At 45.4% G+C, this 21176-nt stretch overlaps 1 protein-coding gene across 1 annotated transcript in view; it reads right to left on the bottom strand.

Moving 5' to 3' along the window:
- Positions 1-286: 286 nt before the first annotated feature.
- The window catches only part of ABCC2 (ATP binding cassette subfamily C member 2), a 60844-nt gene continuing 39954 nt past the window's right edge, over positions 287-21176 (bottom strand). Inside the window, exons 20-32 of the mRNA XM_017880710.1 lie at positions 18751-18877; positions 18331-18466; positions 17357-17576; positions 17056-17210; positions 13853-14008; positions 12112-12311; positions 9862-9988; positions 8224-8325; positions 7660-7803; positions 6343-6501; positions 4977-5143; positions 1304-1498; positions 287-598 (exon numbers count right to left, since the gene is read on the bottom strand). Coding sequence (XP_017736199.1) covers positions 469-598; positions 1304-1498; positions 4977-5143; positions 6343-6501; positions 7660-7803; positions 8224-8325; positions 9862-9988; positions 12112-12311; positions 13853-14008; positions 17056-17210; positions 17357-17576; positions 18331-18466; positions 18751-18877 — 2018 coding nt within the window. The 3' untranslated portion in view covers positions 287-468. The remainder of the gene's footprint in view (positions 599-1303; positions 1499-4976; positions 5144-6342; positions 6502-7659; positions 7804-8223; positions 8326-9861; positions 9989-12111; positions 12312-13852; positions 14009-17055; positions 17211-17356; positions 17577-18330; positions 18467-18750; positions 18878-21176) is intronic.

Here is a 21176-nt window from a genome sequence, read left to right as displayed (position 1 = left end):
TGCCAGCCTACAGAGCAGTGAAAAAAAATAACATACCTATTTGCATCACCATGGATGAATCTCAAATATAATACTGAACAAAAGAATCAAGTCACAGAAGATGTATGCAGTGTGAGTCAGTCCACTTACATAAGTAAAAAAGGGTATACATTGTATAAAGACACATACCAAGGTTATGAAACGGAAATGAAAGGCAAGGGAACAATCATCGTGAAATTCAGGACAGGCGTTGTCCCTGGGAGAGGTGGGTAGCAAGGAAGTACGATCGAGGTAGACAATCGAGGGGTTTCTCAACTACCTGGTGATATTTACTTTCTTAACCTGGGTAGTAGGTTCATGGATGTTCACTTATCCTTTTTTAAAACGTACATTTTATACACACTTTTGTATGTATTCTGTATTTTACAAAAAATAAAATTAAATAAGAAATTATTCTTATAGTCCTTTTCTAACCCATGGAGGCTTCTGCTAGAATTCTGTGCTGTTCACATTCTCAATGCCAGCTTCCTTAGCCATAAAGTAAAAGGGTCCAGGGGTTTGTAGCAGTTCTTCAGGGCTGCCGTACTCTATAATCTTCCCATTGTCTAGGACCATTACCCTGAAACAAGGAAGAAAGAAAGAAAAGTCTTAGAAAGCAGCATCTCAAAGTCTAGGCATTTATAAGAATAACCAGGACTAAATTGTGGTATAGTCAGACAAGGTTACAAAGCAGTGAAAATCAATGAGCCACAGCTACACACATCAACATGGATGAATTCTGCAAATAATATTGAACAAAAGAATCAAGTAATAGAAGAATACAGGCAGTATGAGTCCATTTACATGAGTTTTTAAAAGAAGTACACATTGTTTAAGGATACATTGGCTTACAAAGGGTGCCTATCATCTCCAAACAGCTTTCTAAGATTACTGACTTTGATTGTAGTATGACACAGCTGGAAGGAATAGAAAGAGTCTAGCTATTTCACAGAGCAGCAGCTGAGGCTCAGGACAGCTGGGAAGGTCTACGGTCAACATCTGCCTCTCACCACTTGAGCTGCCACCTCCTCATACCCAGTTAATTGTTACAACACACAGTTTCCAATTTTACCCTCAAGATATGAATAGTTCCCTTAACCTCGTTCGCTTTCATTCGCTTGATGTAAAATTTTGGCCAGATTACTTGACATCTCTAAGTCTCAGTTTCCTCATCAGTAATATGGTGGTTGTTAAACCTTCTGCCATTAGGTGTTTCCCGGCAGACACTGTTACTGTAGAGCAAGGGTTAAGCCATCTGTGTCAAGCCCTGTCCCCCCACACTCACTTGTCACTGTCCATGATGGTGTGCAGCCTGTGGGCGATGGTGATCACTGTGCAGTGGGCGAACTCGTTTTGGATGGTCGTCTGAATGAGGTTGTCTGTCTCCAGATCCACCGCAGCAGTGGCCTCATCCAGGACCAGGATCTTGGATTTCCGAAGCAGAGCCCTGCCCAGGCACAGCAGCTGCCTCTGGCCTATGCTGCAGCCAATAGAAGCAGCTATGCGTTAGCTCTTAAGGACCAAGGAAAGACGCAGGGCAGGGGACCATTTTCATGTTCCAGATGAGACTTTCAAAACCCCCACTCCAAAATTGCCCTGGAATGTTTGGGCCTCTTCAACGAGCCGTACGTTGCTATTGTGAGCATCGTTTTTCAAACTTCCCCAATTGAAGACCCACCCCAAGTACTTAATTAAAAAGTCATATTTCTGGGCCCCTGCTTTACTCAATCAGAGTGGGGAGGAGCCTAGGAACGTGCCTTTTTACTAAGCACCCCAGGTCATTTTTATGCTTAAACAAGTTTGGATAACACTGACCCAGGAACAATGCTTTGCATTTGGTTGCCATGATAGCAACATTTCCAAAACAACATGAATGTCACCAAGTTTACTTTAGCAGTATTTGACCTGAAACCATTAATATAGGGAGGAACTACACTAGAATGCCCCAGTGGCATTTCTTTGTGGCCTTAGCAAATCCATTTATTATTTTAATGTGTAATTCTAATCTCAAGGCTATTTTTTCAAAGCCTTCTGCCTTGATTAGAGATGAAGCTGTCTAATGAACGTGATGTCTTGGTGTGAGATGCAATGTATGTGGAATTCAAATATGCTTGTAAAATGCAAATGGCTTTAATTTGCTAAAAGCCTGTAATGAAGGCTGGACCTCTTACTTACATAAAGAAGCTTTGGGAAATGATGTGAAGGAAATATTCAGGAATTTGCTAATTGCTCTTTCCTGCTGTGGCCATTAGGGAACATATTAAACAGGGGGTGGCTAAAGTTCTGTAATTCTCTGTAAGAAAATTTCTGCAGGAGATGAGAAGTTACCCAAGATGAACTTCCAGTTTTCCCCCGTGATGTAAGATCAGAGACGCTGAAAAACTATTTACTTAGCTTGTACCAAACTCCTGCCTGGCCCCAAGTGTCATGTACGCTTTGGACTTCAGAGTAACAGACTCTGTTGCTGAGGCGCCACTTTGGCTTTCAGCTGCTCTTGCCCAGCTGAACTTGCCCATCATTCAACAGAGAAATGTAAGTTTTAGTCCCCCGGTCCAGATTTGAAACTCAGGTCTGAAATCAATGCATTGGTAATACCATTTAAGCATCTCTCAGCTCGGACAGGAGAAAGATGGCATGATTTTTGTTTTTATAAACCAGAAATGTCAAGGCCTCCCATTGCACCCTACCATAGCATCCCACATGTCCTCTCTGTAGCACGGACTGTACTGGCATTTACTGTCACACGTCTGTCTTCATTACGCTGTAAGCGCTAGGAAGTCTGGGTTGTGTCTCTCTTTGCCTCTGTATTTTCAGTACCTGGCACATAGTAGGTGTTATTACTGTTTTGTTTTGTTTTGAGACGGAGTTTTGCTCTTGTTGCCCAGGCTGGAGTGCAATGGTGCAATCTCAGCTCACTGCAACCTCTGCCTCCCGGGTTCAAGCAATTCGCCTGCCTCAGCCTCCCAAGGGATTACAGCTGGGATTACAGGCATGTGCCACCATGCCCAGCTAATTTTGTATTTTTAGTAGTGATGGGGTGTCTCCATGTTGGTCAGGCTGGTCTCAAACTCCCGACATCAGGTGATCTGCCTGCGTCAGCCTCCCAAAGTGCTGGGATTACAGGCATGAGCTGGTGTTACTACATTTTTGCTGACTGAATGTTTGAATGATCTTTTACACTGGCCTAAAGACCTACTTGAGTCCTGCTAGTTGCTAGATCTGTTGTGGAGGGAAAGTAAACTGCCGAAGCTCTCTACCAGGGCTTGTTCCCTGGGGCTACACACTGAAATCACCTGGGTCCCTGATTCAATTGGTCTGGGCTACAGTTTAGGTATTGGGAGTTTTAAAGCTTCCTGGGTGATTTTAGCTTGCAGCCTAGTTAATCACAAAACTCTAGGCAGTGCTTCTCAAGTGTAATGTGCACACAAATCACCTGGGAATCTTGCTAAAATGCAGATTCAGGTGAGTAGGTCTACACCCTGAGATTCTGCATGTGCAGCATCTCCCAGGTGAAGCCAGAGCGGCTGGTCCATGAATCAGTTACTGAGCCCTCCCTTCCTTCCTGAGCTTCAACTTGCAAATGGCCTATTCCCTGCCAACACCACTGAGGCACCTGGGACAGGAGCAAGACCTGTCCATGAGTAGTGGGCTTTGGCTGAGGGCAGAACTTCGGTGTATGGAAGGAAAACAAAATGTTACAGGAAAATGCCAGGTCAACTTATTAATGGACAGGCAAACATACAGTGAAGGCCAGAAGTGAAATGTCAACTATGTAAAAATGTTTTGGAAAGGTAAAAATAACTGAAAGCCAAGAGTCTTTTGTTGATTTCAGGTGTTTCAGCAGTGCCTAAGGACTTTACAGACGTCACGTTCCCTGTCATCCGCATGCTCTTTAGATCAGTCGTTTTTAAACTGGGATGCGCTTAACAGCCTTGTAGGGATCCTTTAAAACTCCCCAAGTCCAGTCTAACCTCATACAATTAAATCAGACTCTAGGGTTGGACCAGGCAGCCAGACTATTTTCATCCTGATTGTGCACAGCTGGGAGCCTCTGCTTTCTGTGGTTCTCCACAACTGTGGGATGTGTAAGCTCACATTGTGTAATATCATATGAGGATTACATTTAATAACAAAGGTTTTCTCTTTTTTTTTTTTTTTGAGATGGAATCTTGCTCTGTCTCCCAGGCTGGAGTGCAGTGGTGTGATCTCGGCTCACTGCAACCTCTGCCTCCCAGGTTCAAGCAATTCTCTGCCTCAGCCTCCTGAGTAGCTGAGATTACAGGTGCCCGCCACCACACCCAATTAATTTTTTGTATTTTTAGTAGAGATGGGGTTTCACCATCTTGGCCAGGCTGGTCTTGAACTCCTGAACTCACGATCCACCGGCCTCAGCCTCCCAAAGCGCTGGGATTACAGGCATGAGCCACTGCGCTCGGCCAATAACAAAGGTTTTCAAGAGTTTATTATTATTATTATTATTTTTTTAGACAGAGTCTTGCTCTGTTGCCCAGGCTGGAGTGTAGTGGCGCAATCTCGGCTCACTGCAACCTCCACCTCCTGGGTTTAAGCGATTCTCCTGCCTCAGCCTCCTGAGTAGCTTGGGACTATAGGGGCCCACCACCATGCCCGGCTACTTTTTGTATTTTTAGTAGAGACAAGGTTTCACCATGTTGACCAGGCTGGTCTCCAACTCCTGATGTCAGGTGATCTACCTGCCTCAGCCTCCCAGAGTGCTGGGACTACAGGCGTGAGCCACTGTGCCTGGCCAGTTTTCAAGAGTTTTGAAGCACTTTCACATCTATTTTATCTTGTGAAGTTTACAACAGGTTCATTTTACACTTTAGGAATCAGACCCGGATGAAAATTCTATGGCCGGCATCACCTAACATGAGGAACACGAGGAGTGGCCCCTCACATCCTCTCACTGCCTGCAGGGGCAGCAGGCTATGGAACATTACCTCAGGTTGCCACCGGCCTCTGTCACTTCGTGGGATAACCCAAGTTGCAGGTTGGCCACAAAAGACTTGAGGTGAGCCAGCTCCAGGGCCTTCCAAATCTCCTCATCTGAGTAGTTGTTGAAAGGGTCGAGATTCATCCTCAGGCTTCCAGAGAACAGGATGGGGTCCTGCAAGTGAGGGACAAGGGGGCTGTCAGGGCTTATGCCAGAAAAGGACCTCGGAGTTCCTCGGGACTGGGAGATGGCGGATAGGACTGGCCTGAGGTGGATTCCTGAGGCAGGAAGCTGGTTTGTGGTTCAGCTTCCGCAAGGTTTGCCCTCCTCAGGCTCGGAGTGACTACCAGCCAGGGGCTAGGCACAGGGTTAAGAGAAGCCCTCGGTTTATTTTTTGCTTTTGAGACCGAGTTTCACTCTGTTGCCCAGACTGGAGTGCAGTGGCACGAACACCACTCACTACAGCCTTGACGTCCTTAGCTCAGGTGATCCTCCCACCTCAGCCTCCCGAGCAGCTGGGACCACAGGCACGCACCACCATGCCTGGCTGATTTTTAAAATTTTTTGTAGAGATGGATTATTGCCATGTTGCCTAGGCTGATCTTGAACTTTTGGGCTCCAGTGATTTACCTGCCTCGGCCTCCCAAACCCAAACTCCTGGTTTCAAGGTAGAGGGATCAGAAGAGGGTAGAGGAAACAATAGTACAGCCGCATGAGAAGAAGGTGTCACGCTTTTGAAGAGGCTGGAGAAAAGACTATCGAACTGAGCAAACACCAGACAGACCAAAGCTACCCCTAGAGGAACTGGGCTGCCGTGGGCGGAGGGGGAAAGTTCTGAGGGACCGCGCCCTGCGGAGGAGCCTAGGGGCCCCGCAGCAATCCTTATCTGGCAGGATCCGGAGAGGAAGCCGAGGGGAAATCTTTCCTGCTGATGCACGAAGCGTTCCGCTTGCTGGCAGAAACCTGCAGCAAATTCCCTCCTCTACCTTTTAACCATAGCAAATGGGAAGTATAAAGCTTAATGGCTTCAAGCTTCAGCGGCAAAACTGCTAATGCTGATTGCAGAAGTCTTGCAAACCGTCATGGGCTATAGCAACGCTAAATAATCATCTGCTCTGCTTGACTTCTGTTGTGTTGCTGCCACCTAGTGGTCAGATACAGGCAGCCACAAATGCATATTACCAAACATTTCAAAACTTAAGTTCTGGAAACCTGGAAACGACGTGTCCATCCCAGGGAACTAGCTCAGGTATCCGGAGTAGACTGCGGAATTGACAGGGCTGACTGAATAGACATCAAGAAGAAGCTGCATATGTTTCCTGTAAAACAAGCTGCTCCCCATGGCATGTGCCCGAGTAAGTTCTAGAGCTCACCTGGGGGATGATGGTCAGCTTCTCTCGGAGGTCGTGGAGCCCAATGGAAGCAATATCTACTCCATCAATGATGATCTGACCACCGGCAGCCTCTAAGATTCTGAAGAGGCAGTTTGTGAGGGATGACTTTCCAGCTCCTGTCCTGCCCACCACACCAATCTGTGAATATAATTCCCTTACACATTAGTTCCACATGTAATTCTTGGGGAGAAGTTATTTAGCCAGGGCATTCACAGTCACAGGAGGTAAGACGCAGTGATTGGCTACTCCATCTCTAAGATACTAAACTGATTTTGGTTTTGGTGAGGAAAAAAGTACCCGGATGTCAGAAAAAGATGTCAAAAATCATTGTTTGCTGAGAACTATAGTCACTGTTTGAAATGGACTCTCTTGGCAGCTGTTGTTACAATTATTATTGGAACTTATAGATAAAAACAAAATCCTTGTTTAGGCCAGGAGTGGTCGCTCATGCCTGTAATCCCAGCACTTTGGGAGGCCAAGGCGGGCAGATCACCTGAGGCCAGGAGTTCAAGACCAGCCTGGTCAACATGGTGAAACCCCATCTCTACTAAAAATACCAAAAAAATTAGCCAGGTATGGTGGTGTGCACATGTAGTCCCAGCTACTTGGGAGTCTGAGTAGGAAAATCACTTGAACCCGGGAAGCAGAGGTTGCAGTGAGCCAAGATTGCACCACTACACTCCAGCCTGGGTAATAGAGTGAGACTCCATCTCAAAAAATAAATGAATAAATAAATAAAATAAAATAAAGAAAAAAGAAAATCCTTGTGAAGAAGGGAAAGATTAGGTCTGCCACCAGCTGAGAGCCAGACTCTGATCTGGACTTCAGTGTCCTTGCTCATCAGACCCCAAGTCCTCGGAAAACAACAGCACCTAAGGAGGGTGCCTGACTTTGAAGACTGGGAGGAGAACTGGGCCATTCTTCCTTCAGGGACAACCCTCCACACTGCTATTCTCAACAGTTCCTTCACCAGGCCTGGACGCCCCCTTGTTTCCTTCCTGACTTCCTCTCTGTGCATACTGTGAACCTTAACAGGAAAGGGGCCCTGGTCAGCTGGCTAGGAGGCAGGGAGGAGCTGAGCAGAAGGCCCCGACAGCTGCAGTAAGTCTGTGTGATTCCTGGCTGCTATCCTTCCCTCTGATACTGTGTCCCCACACCTCCCCAGGGCAGAGGAAGTGCCCTGACCCTCTCCCTCCATTCAAATGATGAAGGCTTAGGGCCCAGCTGCTCTCTACTCTGTCCAATTGCTGTTTGATCACAAGGCCTCCCATCCAGGCCTTGCTTCACTCCACCTACCTTCTCCATGCTACCGATGTCACAAGTGATCCCTCTGAGGACCAGATCCAGCTCAGGTCGGTACCGCACTTGGTAGTTGTTAAACTGGATCTTGCCTTTGCTGGGCCAATCTGGCGGAGGCCTCTGATCAGTCACCCAGGGTGCCTGGCAAGGAGACAAGATGAGAAGTAAGTTTTATAAGGTGGCAACTCAGCCGAACAGTCCACCCATGACTCGTGTCATAGAACAGGAGAAGGGTAGCAGTGTCCCGGCTACCTAATGGCCTCTGCATTTGATAGAATGAACTGCACTTGTACTTTGGAAAGTTCCTACCTTATTCAGTTAAAGAAAAATACACCACAAGCTTGTGCTATAGATCTCCGTGGTATGTTCCAAGACTTGACATCCCCTAAACCATTTCCTATTCTAAGCTTGAAGAAATTAGGTCCTTTGAGTTAGAGGAAAGGAAACTTTAGGGACCCATTATGGGCCCATGTGAAATATGGAGAAATTCTAAAGATGCACCCTTGAAGGAGTTGCATGTTGTTTTTGCCTTGTCCCTGGATTCTTCCAGTTCCTCCTTACCTCATTTTCCACTTTTGTGTACTCAGTTATTCGCTCAGCTGCCACAATGTTGGTCTCTATTTCTGATGTCATCCTCACCAGCCAGTTCAGGGTTTGTGTGATCTACAGAAAAACCAGAAGACTGAAAATCATCATAGGCACAAAACTCAACTCAACCACTCAAACCACAAGGACAATCCAGTGCTAACTTTGTACCCAGCACTGTGCTGGGCTCTGCAAGGGAGTAAGGAAAAGCATAAGAAAGACAATCCTTGCCTCCTTGGGGAAGGAATTAAGAGCAGTGCATCGAATGGCTGCAGAACAATTAGGTGCTCATGCAAAGGGCAATGTGAGTGTCTAGTGGTTTGGGCTAAAGCTGGAATTGGAGAGTCTGGCAATGGGTGGAGTGGGAGCAGAGGTCAGGCCTCCTGCCTGTATGCCTAGTGTTCTTTGTGAATCAGAGAAAGGCATGATCCAGGCCAGGGAATCTGTAGATTACTCAGATGCAAACTTCTCTCAGGAAAAGACTCAGGAGTTTGCATATATGCACAGGGAGTTTTTGTTGAGCAAATGGTGGTTAGAGAAAGGGAGCCATAGATAGCAGAGGACAGAATCATGGGGACTCAGAGTATCCACTTTGTGTAGATTGAAGCATATGTAATTGCTGGTATTTGAGTCATTTTGTTTTGGTTCAATATAATAGTTTCCTATTTACCTTGCCTGTCCTGGGCTAAAAAGCCTAGAAATAAGGGAATGAAAGGGCAGTGACACAAGGAACTAAGTGACTGCAGTCTCTTGCCTCCCTAGTAGCTGGGATTACAGGTACCCGCCACCACGCCTGGCTAATTTTTGTATTTTTAGTAGAGATGGGGTTTCACCATGTTGGCCAGGCTGGTCTCAAACTCCTGACCTCAGTTGATCCACCTGCCTCGGCCTCCCAAAGTGCTGGGATTGCAGGTGTGAGCCACTGCGCTCCACTAGCCTTATTAACTTCTAATGAAGACAGCACTATTATATAAAGCCCACATATAACTATGCAAATCTCTTTGAACTAAAAAAAATTAGTTCAAAACGATGGTCAAATGACTCATTTATAACAAATATTGATTGAATAATTACGGTAGTGCCAGCCACTGTCTTAGGTGCTAGAAAAGAACCATGCCTGCCATGTATCCCCTAGTCATGCTGGGGATGCTGCAGTGAGACACATGCTATAGTTTTATCAGACTCTATGTTCTTTATTAGAATTACCTCCAATTATTCTACCATCTAAGAAAAATAAACACAGGAGGAATTATTTGTTCAAAAAGGCTTTCTGATTACTGCTACATTCTAGAGAAGAAAGTTATGTATTCTCTCTTTTAACTAGAACCAAGCAAAGAGGCAGACAGGGAACAATTAGATTGAAACATGTGAAATTGCCTTCTTAAGCCCTAAGGTCAACATTTATGTCCAGTTTTCTAGATGGCATTCATGTCTACTTAGGAAGAGTAAAGAGCATGTCCATGGGTAAAAGATGGAGCCAGGGTTTAAACCTCAGTCTCCCTTAGTCCCTCTGGGTTTAAGAAGGAATCAAGAGCACAGACTCCACAGTATACATCAGGCTTAATTTAAGAGTAAGCGCACTAACGAAACCAAACTCTCAACCTTCAAACTCACATTGAGTGCATTGGACAGAACAAAGCCAACAGTGTCCCCACTTAGGGTATCTCTATAGATAACCATCATCAAGGCTGAAAAGAAGACAAGCAGGTTCCCAACCAGCTCCAGGCGAATTGCTAGCCACCTGTGGGGCAACAGAACAAGAGAGTGGGTGTCATTGATCACGTCCTCATCTTAACCAGCAACCTTGGCGTTCACAGAACATTCTCAGAGGGTTTGACTCGATCAGGCTGCACTCTTAGGCGATGCTTCAATTTGACTTAGAAACAACATGTTTTCCTAAAAGCCTATTGATATTATTTTTAAGAAAACAAATTGCATTTTAAAGATCCTAGAGGGCTTTGCTGAACTAAGGGAATCCTACAGTGCAATGTCCACCAAACTCACCAAATCATAAGAATCACCTAGGGCAACTGTTAGTATACAATGTTACAAATTCAGGTGGAAAATTTCTGGACCCCTTCCTTTAAGATTCTGATTTCAGGGCGTCTAGGATGGGATTCAAGAATATGCATTTTTTCTGTTTGTTTTTGTTTTATGAGACAAGGTCTTGCTCTGTCACCAAGGCTAGAGTGCAGTGGTGTGATCATGGCTCACTGCAGCCTCGACCTCCGGGGCTCAAGCCATCCTCCCACCTCAACCTCCCAAGTAGCTGGAACTATAGGTGCACACCACCGAACCCAGCTAATTGTGTGTGTGTGTGTGTTTTCTGTAGAGCCTGGATTTCATCATGTTGTCCAGGCTGGTCTTGAACGCCTGGGTTCACGTGATCTGCTTATATCAGTCTCCCAAAGTGCTGGAATTACAGGTATGAGCCATTGCTCCCGGCCAAGAATCTGCATTTTAAATGAACGCTCCAAATGACTTCTTTTGATCAGGCTGGGGAAGCAATGCTGTAGTGAATCCATATGTAAGATTAAAAAGTAAGCACCACAGGAAGGGTCAACGTGCCCTGTTTGATTTCAGCATTTGTAAAAGGGGAAGAAGAAGCTGAGGGTGAAAGGAAGTTAGGTGCGAGTTGGCCACAGGTATATACACTGGGATTTCATAGAGAACTGAAGAGAACATGTGTATAGACACAGTTTATAAAAATGGACTTTCCCAGGCCGGGCGTGGTGGCTCACGCCTGTAATCCCAGCACTGTGGGAGGCCAAGGCAGGCAAATCACCTGAGGTAGAGAGTTCAAGACCAGCCTGACCAACATGGAGAAACCCCATCTCTACTAAAAATAAAAAAAAATTAACTGGGCATGGTGGTGCATGCCTGTAATCCCAGCTACTTGGGAGGCTGAGGCAGGAGAATTGCTTGAACCCAGGAGGCAGAGGTTGTGGTGAGCTGAGATTGCACCACTGCACTCCAGCCTAGGCAACAAGAGGGAAACTCCTTCAAAAAAAAAAAAAAGGACTTTCCCAAAGAAAATGTATTTAAATGTCCGCACCAATAATTCCAGCATGTGTATGAATAAATATGATATGTACTTTACAGTGAAGGTCTAATAAGATTTACTTACATGCTTTTTCCTTGTTGGAAAGTCTCTAAGAAATAAAATGTCTTTACAATCAAACTTCTGACCTTTCCATATTCCAAATAATACTGAGCATCTTTAGCGCTTCAAGACACTTTGGAAGCCACTCAAGAATTTTTCTTCCTAAAAAAGATCTTCCTCTTTCCAGGACATACTGCTTGCCAGGGCTTATGGATACTGGAGAATAATGCTCACCCTGTTCACAGGACAGAACTTCTCTTTCTGTCATCAATGGTCTTCCCTAAAAACTTCCAACTCTCCTCTCTCCAACCTCCACTGCCTTCACTATCCAGAAAGAGTGTCATGACTATGGAGAATCTCACATCCATTCTCAGAAAAGTAAACAGAGGATGTTCAGTTCACCCAAAACTTGTTTGGTACTGGGTTACAAAACACTCACAAGTGTCATTTGACTTCCACCACGAGACAGGTGGAACCCTGTGAGATAGGGTGTGTTCTGGCCATTACAAAAACAAAGAAATGGAGATTTTCCTTGGAGAGGTCAAGGCAATTCACCCAGCTTGGTAAACAGCAGAGCTGGCATGGGGACCCAGTCTCTGACTCCAAAGCTCATGCTTTCTTCTCTCCACTTACACAGCATGACAGTGTGTGTGGCCAGAGTGAATTTCACACCACTAGCCATGCCTGCCCTCCCACAGCTAATGTCAAACATGTAGAATCCCAAAGCACACACATGGGTAAATACCCAGGGGAAGCCTCACCTGTTGGAGGTGATCCAGGAAAAGACACATTTCTGGTTGGTGTCAATCCTCACCTCATTTTGTTTCAGAAATCGCTGCTGGTGCTCAAAGGCACGGATAACCGGCAAACCTGACACAGTCTCGCTGAAGTGAGAGTAGATTGGGGACTTGGTGACAGAGTCCAGACGCCTCAGCTGGCGGGAGCTAGACACATAAAATATCTGGACACAAAAAGTAAAGAATCAGCCAGTCCCACAGTCATAAGGCATCCACCATCTTCCTCCTTTCTGGCCACAACCCAGCGTTCTTCCCCTTGACAGCCACAGCTTACGTCTGAACAAGACAAAAGCCTGCCGTGCCATGTCTGGCAGCAGAACATGATGAGAGAGGCTCTGAGGAGGAGACCAATGAGAAGACTGGGGTTGGTGGGGAACAGAGGGGGGTGAACATGAGGAGACCACACCGCAGCCTCAGCGCTTTGAGTCGCCAAACCTCCTGAGGAGTTCCGTCAGCCTAACCCGTATCCCCCAGATCTATGGATCTCGTCCATGTGACAGTTTCTGTACTCATTAGAGAAAAGGTCCTCAAAAGGATTTTGTAAAGGCAGCAGGGCACGTGAGGATGGGCAGGAAATGGCTAGAAAAAGGCATGCCTAGGTTTGGGGAAAAATGGAAGAATCTGTTCAGGTAAGTGACCAAAACTGTGCCTCAGTGGTGTGTGAAGGTACAGAGAATTCTGGAGGTATGCAGAGTGCTGAGGGGGTAAGAACTGGAACAGGGTGGAATCCAACGCAGGAAGAACCCTGTGGCCTGAGGGCAAGGGGGAGTGGAATGGGTCCGTGCTGCTACTAGATTCTGTGAGGATCTGTTGAAACCTGGAAAGAGTGGGGCATTGGAGAGTCGGGATGCAAAATGTTATACACGGATGTACAGATGTCCCCTCCAATAACGCTGTTTCTTGTTTGTTGGTTTGTTATTAACAGTTAAAAGGCCACTATAGTGACAGTGTGCCTGAGGAACTGCACACGGACACGGCGGGAGCCGCCAATCGCAGGCCACAAGGCCACAGGCCCCTGACCACAATGTCTTCAAAATTGTATCCCCAGGCAAACAGTTCACCACAAAAGCAGCTGGTGGGACCAGAGTTCCCCCAGAGCCTCCCCCTTCCTCATCCATTTTATTATGGGAATAGGGTTCCTTCCACTCATTCCAGTTTCCCTGTTTTGCTTTCAAGGTGCACATTCCCTCTAAGAATACGCTGGAATTGAGCCTAAACTACCCACAGACACCCCAGTGAAACTAGAACTTTGCCGAAGTAAAAAGGTAGACCCAGCTGCTGCTGAGAGACATCTCCAAGCAGCTATGCCTGTCCAAAGTCAACCAAGGAAGCACCATAGCATGGCTCTTCTGGAACCGACCTAATCGTCATGGGGGATCTTATGGAGCTACAAGACTGTGTCCAGAGCCAATCGCAAAGTAGTCTTGGATCCAAACATAGATCTGTCCCACCTAAGCTTCCAGGGAGTGGGAGGTGGGCAGCAGTTAGGGTGACATTTGCCATGAATGGTGCACCCACTGATGCTCTCACTTCAGCTTCAGACAGTGGCCTATGGGCTCCTGGGTATGCCAATGTACGACTAAATGGCAAAGATGCTGAGGGGAGGAATGAAGGACTAGCAATGATCCAAAGAAGATTCTCAGGAAAGAGGCTAGGCTTTTGTAAATAGAGAGGAAGGATGACTTAGCCAAATTTCCAAACCTACCTGAACAGATACATAAATAATGCCAAGAGGAATGATGATGATGGTGAAGACAGGCGTGGCCATGCAGATCATGACAAGGGTGCTGATTATCCCCAAGAAGCATGTAATCCAGCTGCGCATGGACTGAGGCAGGATGTCATCCACCGTGGAAATATCCTAGGAAAACAATTAGGAGAGCTACACCATCATCGAGGTCTTCCTAAGATAGTTTACATCTTCCGTGTCCTAGCAAGGGATCTGTTGGATTCTGTTTGTTCCCAGTACTCCTTCATGTAATCATTTCATTGTGTCCATTTGCAATAGGCTGCACTGCTCACCCCAATAACCAATTTCATTTCCATAATTTCTTCATTTAGGCCGGGCACGGTGGCTCATACCTGTAATCCCAGCACTTTGCGAGGCCAAGGCAGGTGGATCACCTGAGATCGGGAGTTCAAGACCAGCCTGACCAACATGGTGAAACTCCGTCTCTACTAAAAATACAAAAATTAGCTGGGCATGGTGGCATGCACCTGTAATCCCAGTTACTCAGGAAGCTGAGGCAGGAAAATCACTTGAACCTGGGAGGTGGAGGTTGCAGTGAGCCAAGATCATGCCACTGCACTCCAGCCTGGGTGACAGAGTGAGACTTCATATAAAAAAAAAAAAATTATTCATTTATAAAAATCCCTCCAAACAGATGATGGCAGTCATCCTTTACCTTTTTCAACAGATTTGGTAAAGGTTTTCATGCTTCTCAGTGAAATTCCCACTTGTCAGATTTACTAAACCATTCACAATCATTGTAAGCTAATAGAGCCTTACAGGTAAATTCTTCTCCCATAACCAAGCCAATTCAATTATTCTAACTTTACATAGGTCCTAATTCCATTGAGTACCTAGAACAGAGCCTGGCACATAAGAGGCATTTGATAAACATTTGCTTGGAGGCTCTGGTCATCAGGCCCCGCCACCCACTCTTGACTGATACTCAGGAAGTTGTTTCCTCTGCCAAGCATAGAGGACCAAGGGGAAGGGAACTGGGGTTGAACGTGAACCTGCCTGGACAATGTTCTAACCAAGGAACCCAGTGGGAACAGACGTGTCTTACTGCCATGTTGCCTTCGAGTCATGTAGAATAAATGAACAAATAAGAAAATGAATCAATGGATGGATGGTTTGGAGAACACTCAAGAAGCTTGGTTTATATTTTGGGTTGCCCTTGCCTAAATTTCTGAGGATTATATTGATTCTATGATTAGTAATATGTGAGTACCAAAGTGAGTTTAAGTTATCTCTGGAATTTCTCAAACTGGATCAGGGATAACGGTCTTCCAAGAAAGCTCTGAATCAGGATGACTCCTGAGTCTAACCTACCTTTCCCAAAGTCCTATCAGAATGCAAATAACTATACCCACAGTTGGCAGAGAAAAGAAATCCTTACCAGTTATCAGTTCTATGCAGATTACTTTTGACCCTTACCTGGCACAGAGTCTCCATCTTTTCTTCCTCCACTCCATCTCCTTAACTCAGCCATCAATCCCAGAGGCCCCTTGATCAGACTCCCCTTAATAGGTCTGAGCCACCTCCCCAACAAAACTTACCATATAATTAATGACAGTTTCCTTTTTCATGCAAAAGCAGTCTTTAAACTATGACTGTTGCCTAAGTAACTCACAGAAAACCTCTGTGTTCTCTTTCCCAGAAGATTATATATGTTACAACATGGGGAAAACTGTAATCTTTGTAAAATTACTACGAGAAATTTCTCACCCAAAATGGAGTGTTCTTTTAGGTTCGTGTAACGAGCAGAAAGGCCAATTGAAGTTGTCTCTAGTGACATCATGCCCACTGTTTCTGCCCCAGAGGAAGGTGACACAGGGGGACCAGTTAACGGCCGACTTTTGAAGTGTTTACTGTGTCCCCAGAATCTGGCTGTGGACTGTGAGCTATACTTTCTGTCTGCCTCAAGGCCAACAAACAAGAGTCCAGAGCTGCTCCATAAGCAGAGGGCTAAAAACTGTGCTGGTGATAGTTACTTGTCATTCAGAATTGCCTGATCTCTGCCTCTGTTCCTGAATTCCCATCTCAGATACACTAAAAAATCAATGAGTCGGGTCTGGCCCATGGCAGAGAGACATCTATGATCTTCACATTCACTGAGTGCCCCGGTGCCCAGTACAGTACTTGGCTCATAGAAAGTGCTCAATCAAGGTTGCTGAATGAATGAGTGAATGAATGCCAAGGGTTCCAGGATCTGGGGTAGATAGAAACAATATCTGAGAACTTCTTAAAATCACCGATGGCTCTATTCCGTAGTCCAGACCAAATTTACTCATTCTTTTTTTTTTTTTTTTTGAGACGGAGTCTCGCTCTGTCACCCAGGCTGGAGTGCAGTGGCCAGATCTCAGCTCACTGCAAGCTCCGCCTCCTGGGTTCACGCCATTCTCCTGCCTCAGCCTCCCGAGTAGCTGGGACTACAGGCGCCGCCACCTCGCCCAGCTAGTTTTTTGTATTTTTAGTAGAGACGGGGTTTCACCGTGTTAGCCAGGATGGTCTCGATCTCCTGACCTCGTGATCCGCCCGTCTCGGCCTCCCAAAGTGCTGGAATTACAGGCTTGAGCCACCGCGCCCGGCCTAATTTACTCATTCTTAAAGCATTCTAGATAGAAATTTCAGGAATGGAGGCAGAGGCCAAGCAAAGGGTTATCCTACTATCTCTTGGATTTCCTGTCCCAGGCAGTGACAGTGCTTTTATTTATGTTCTTTCCTCTGCAGAATAATCCTTCTCACCCTGCTCTACTGCCATCCCTGCCCCCAACCCTCGCAATCTCCCTGGCTTGCTTCTATGACTTAAGTTTCACCTTTTCTGACATTTCCTACCTTTATCACTCAGGCTGGGCTAGTGCCATTTTTCCTTTGTACTCCCAGACCACTTTTCTACACACTGTTGTTACTGGTTTTACTATATTCTATAATAATCCTTCACTTCCTTGGTTGTCTTCTTCACTAGATGCTGAGCTACTTGAAGGGTCAGAGATGTTCATCCCTGAATCACCAGGATCCTTGGGAGCTCACAGCAAGTACTCAAGAAACACCTGCATGTTGAGTAGACAAAAGGACTGGAACTGAACAGTGTTGTCTGGGGGGACATGATAATTCCTCCCTGTCAGAAAGATCCTCAGTATATAAACATACCACCTGACAGTCCTTGAGATACTTACACCGGCAAACCTGTTCACAATCCGGCCTGTGGGTGTTGTGTCAAAAAATCTCATGGGTGCTCGAAGGATATTGTTGAGGAGTTGCTTGTGCAAGATATTTGATGCATGGACGAAACCAAAGGCACTCCAGAAATGTGCTATGAACACAAATATACCTAGAAATGGAAGCAGTTTTGTCAGCACCATGCACAGGAATCCCTGATGACTTGTGCCCAGGACATAATGGCAAATGCATTCCTGAGTCCAGGAAAAGTACAGGGTCCAGACAGATTCTGTAAGATGTCATAGCCATCAGACATACCTTGCGCTAATCCCAGAGCTCCGTAGACTCCAAGTCTCATGTCCCTCTGAGATGCTGGATAGTTGGTGCTATTGAAGATTTTAGAGTCACTGGTCCAAGCACTGAGCCAGAGGTTGGATCCAATAAAAGCCACAGAATTCATCACAAACGCAAGGATGATGAAGAATATTGAAAAAAATCCTACTGCTCGTAGGTACTCCAGGTAGATGGAGAACTTTACCTGCAAAGTCCCCACCTCAATATTAGTAGAACTCCCTAATGGTTTTTGATAAGGAATCACCTAGAATGCCAACTACAAGGAGAAGTGGAGGCCCCTGGGAGCATGGGTAGCAGGTAGCAAAATTTGGTAGTCTGTGGTCACCATTTCTGCACTGTGCCAGGAAGAACAGAACAATGATGAAATACAATGCAGGGTAAATAATCATAAAAGCTAAAGGCATTTAAGAGAAGAAGATATAAAACAGATTGGGACAAGCCAGACATGGTAGCATGCCCCTGTAGTCCCAGCTACTCAGAAGGCTGGCGTGGGAGGATCTCTTGAGCCCCGGGGTTTCAGTCCAGCCTGGGCAACATAGTGAGACCCTGTCTCTAAAATAAATACACAAACAAAAAATCAGAGTAGAACAGACGATGGGGTTCTACTGCCGACCTTGCAATTTGCGGTTAAATTTCATTAATTTGAATTATGTGCTCTAGGTCTGAGTTTTCCTGTTCCTTCACACATCAGAATGGAATCAAACACTCATGAAGTGTGAGATGAGGACATTCACAGGAAACATGGCATTCTTTATGGAAATATGACTTGGTAGAAAGCCCACAGCCTCTGCTAACATGTTAATAATGAATCTGAAAATTTGCAAAGCACAGAGGACATATTGCTCCTGTAAGTGTGCATTCAATTTCCACTTAACATTAAACATTTGGGTTCTGAACCTTATAACACCTCAAATGCTGCTTTTTTGTGTGGTGTTCACCTTTCCAGTTTCTACGAATTCCTTCTTAATTAGTTTTTGTCCTTTCACTAGTTCTTCATCTTCCTTCAGGCTATTCACATTCCGAGTTTTCAAGGAGTTTTTCAGGGACTTCAGATGCCTGCCACTGGACCTAGAACTGAGAGAGGGAAGCTTCCCTGAGCATGCAGGCGATTCCCAAGGGTCTTCTTGCAAGCAGATGTCATAGTCGCTCAGCTGGCATCAAAGCGCATTTCAGGGCAGATGACCAGGGGAAACTGACACAACCCCGGTTTTTCCCCATCCCCGCTCATACAAGAAACAAAGGAAGAGCTTGGAGTGTCCATGGTGTTAACCCTTACAGGAAAAGCCCAGGAAGAAAAAGAAAAAGATCAAGTGGAAATATGGAGCTGACGAGGGCTGCCAGCTGAATAGATGGCCAACCTGCGGCTAAGCGTTCGACGAAAGCTGTTCTCTCTTCTCATGGTTATGGAGGCTGCATCTTCAGGGATCTCTTCCATACTGGATATCAGCCCAGAGTCATCGTCTTCTTCTTCACTGCCATCATGGACTAGGGAGACACACTAGAGGTTAGGGAAAGAGCTGCATAGAGCCCTGTCAGTCCTATGAACAAGGAGAGAGAAGCCTTCTCTGATCTTGCTGGTTTCAGCAAGGGATCCCAGATGTACGTACGGGATGGAATACTTTACTCCATAAATCCTCCATAAATAGTTATTACTACATCTTGTTATTAAGAAATATCAGCATAAAAATTAATATTCTACTGGAAGAGAAAATAGTCACAATGGAGAAGAAAATTCCTAGAAATGCCCAGGTTCCTTTTGAGGAAGAAAGAGTTTTAAGGATTATGGTAGACATATAGAAGAGTCACATTCTCAGAATTGACTAATGAAGTGATTGTAAATTGAAAATGCTCATCTTGGCGGAGCATGGTGACCCACACCTGTAATCCCAGCCCTTTGGGAGGCCAAGGTGGGAGGATCACTTCAGCCCAGGAGTTTGAGACCACCTTGGACACCATAGGGAAACTCTATGTCTACAAAAAAATTTAAAAATTAGCAGGGTGTGGTGGTGCACACCTGTGGTCCCAGCTACTTGGGAGGCTGAGGTGGGAGGATCACTTGAACATAGGAGGTTGAAGGTGAGCCATGATTGTGCCAATGTACTCCAGCCTGGGCAACAGACTGAGACTCTCTCAAAAAAGAAAAGAAAAGAAAAGAAAATGTTCATCTTGAAATTCAAATAATTTAACAAACTTATATTAATTTAGAGCACTTAAAAGACATACCCTGAAAATAAAATAAAATATAAGACATAGTGTGGGCATCAGTGGGGATGGTAGAATAGGAACCTCCAGATATCTACTCCTCCATAAAAGCAATAAGAATAATGACCAAAAAATGGTCAAAGTCAACTTTTTCCGAGCTCTGAAATTAACCAAAGGCTTGCAACAATCCCAGGAGCATTTTTTTTTTGAAGAGCTGACACTCAGTAATAACAGTAAGCTTGGTGGCAGTTTAACTTACCCTATTTCTGTCCCCCTCTCCTTGGCTGCTACAGCCTAGAAAACTAACAGCCATACAATCCTAGTAGCCATGAAAACCAGCAGCCTAGCAGCCACTGGAGGGGGCAGAGTGGGTTCAGAATGCTCCCAAAAGCCCCATCCCTGGAGAACTGACATTATCTCACCTATCTGGAATTTCCTGAAAACCCCCATTTACAGGGTCTATTTGACCTAATGTTGAGCTAGCTCAAACAATCAGCAGCAATTATTTAACATCACAGCAGCTGCCTGAGGTGGTGATAACACATGGGGCAAATAAGAAGCTCACCAAAACTTAAAAGAAAAGCTGGGGAATAAGATGCTCACAGGGGCTTTGATCTCTCTGATATATTCCCAGCAATCTAGAATGCCACGTACACATGCAGAGCTGTGCACATGTCCAGGAAAGATGGAAGAGGGCTCTAATCTCTCACTTCTGGCTGACCATGTGGCTCTGTATAAGCAGGAAGTGAAGGCTAAGGCAGAGATGTAAATTGCTGGAGCGCTGAAGACATGTTCCCCATCACCCACAACACACACACAGAGCCTCTCAGCAAAGGCTGAGACATTTGTTTCCAAGCATTTAAGGAAGTCTCTGTCTAATCACTAGCTGACCACTAAGCCAACCAAACAGAGACCTCAGTGGTCACATATGACAATGACAAAGAATACAGACTTAATGGAATTAGTTCAGGAAATGAAACAAATAGGAAGAACAACCACAACAAACAGCAATGACAAAGATTGCCAAACCACTGGAAACTAGGTGAGAGGCCTTGAACAGATTATTCCTAGCATCTTAAGAAAGAACTAATCCTGCTGACACCTTGATCTTGCCCTTCCAGCCTCCAGAAATGTGTGGCCATTCAGTTTGTGACGTGTTGTTAAGGCAGCTAATTAGGAAACTCATACACAGAACCAATCTCAGTGCAGCTCACCTTGCCCTCCTGCCCGTCTCTTCATTCCACCAAGTCCCAGATCCCAGGGCCAACGCAGCAGCATCCTAGGCTCTGGAGCTTACAAAACTGCTCAGAAATGTTCTCTCAGTGTTCACCAGAAAAAGGGCTTATGGGAATGTTTTGCAAACTGTTCTTTGTACATTAAAGACAGGATTCTTCAAAGGAAAAGGGGTTTATAACAGAATCCAGAAACTCAGATCCAGGCTAATCAGAAAAAAATGTTTACCATTAGCATAGGACAAGTGCCCAATTTTCTTACAGTAACCATGGTGATGTGGTTGAGCAATAACTCAGGAAACTCTAGCAGTAGACACTGTTCTTTCCTTGGGACCTTCACTCCCCACTCC

This window comes from Rhinopithecus bieti, unplaced genomic scaffold, assembly GCF_001698545.2.
Source record: "Rhinopithecus bieti isolate Rb0 unplaced genomic scaffold, ASM169854v2 scaffold_425, whole genome shotgun sequence".
Taxonomy (NCBI): domain Eukaryota; kingdom Metazoa; phylum Chordata; class Mammalia; order Primates; family Cercopithecidae; genus Rhinopithecus; species Rhinopithecus bieti.
Note: the sequence above shows the minus strand (reverse complement) of the source record. Positions and strands in the feature narration are given on the sequence as shown.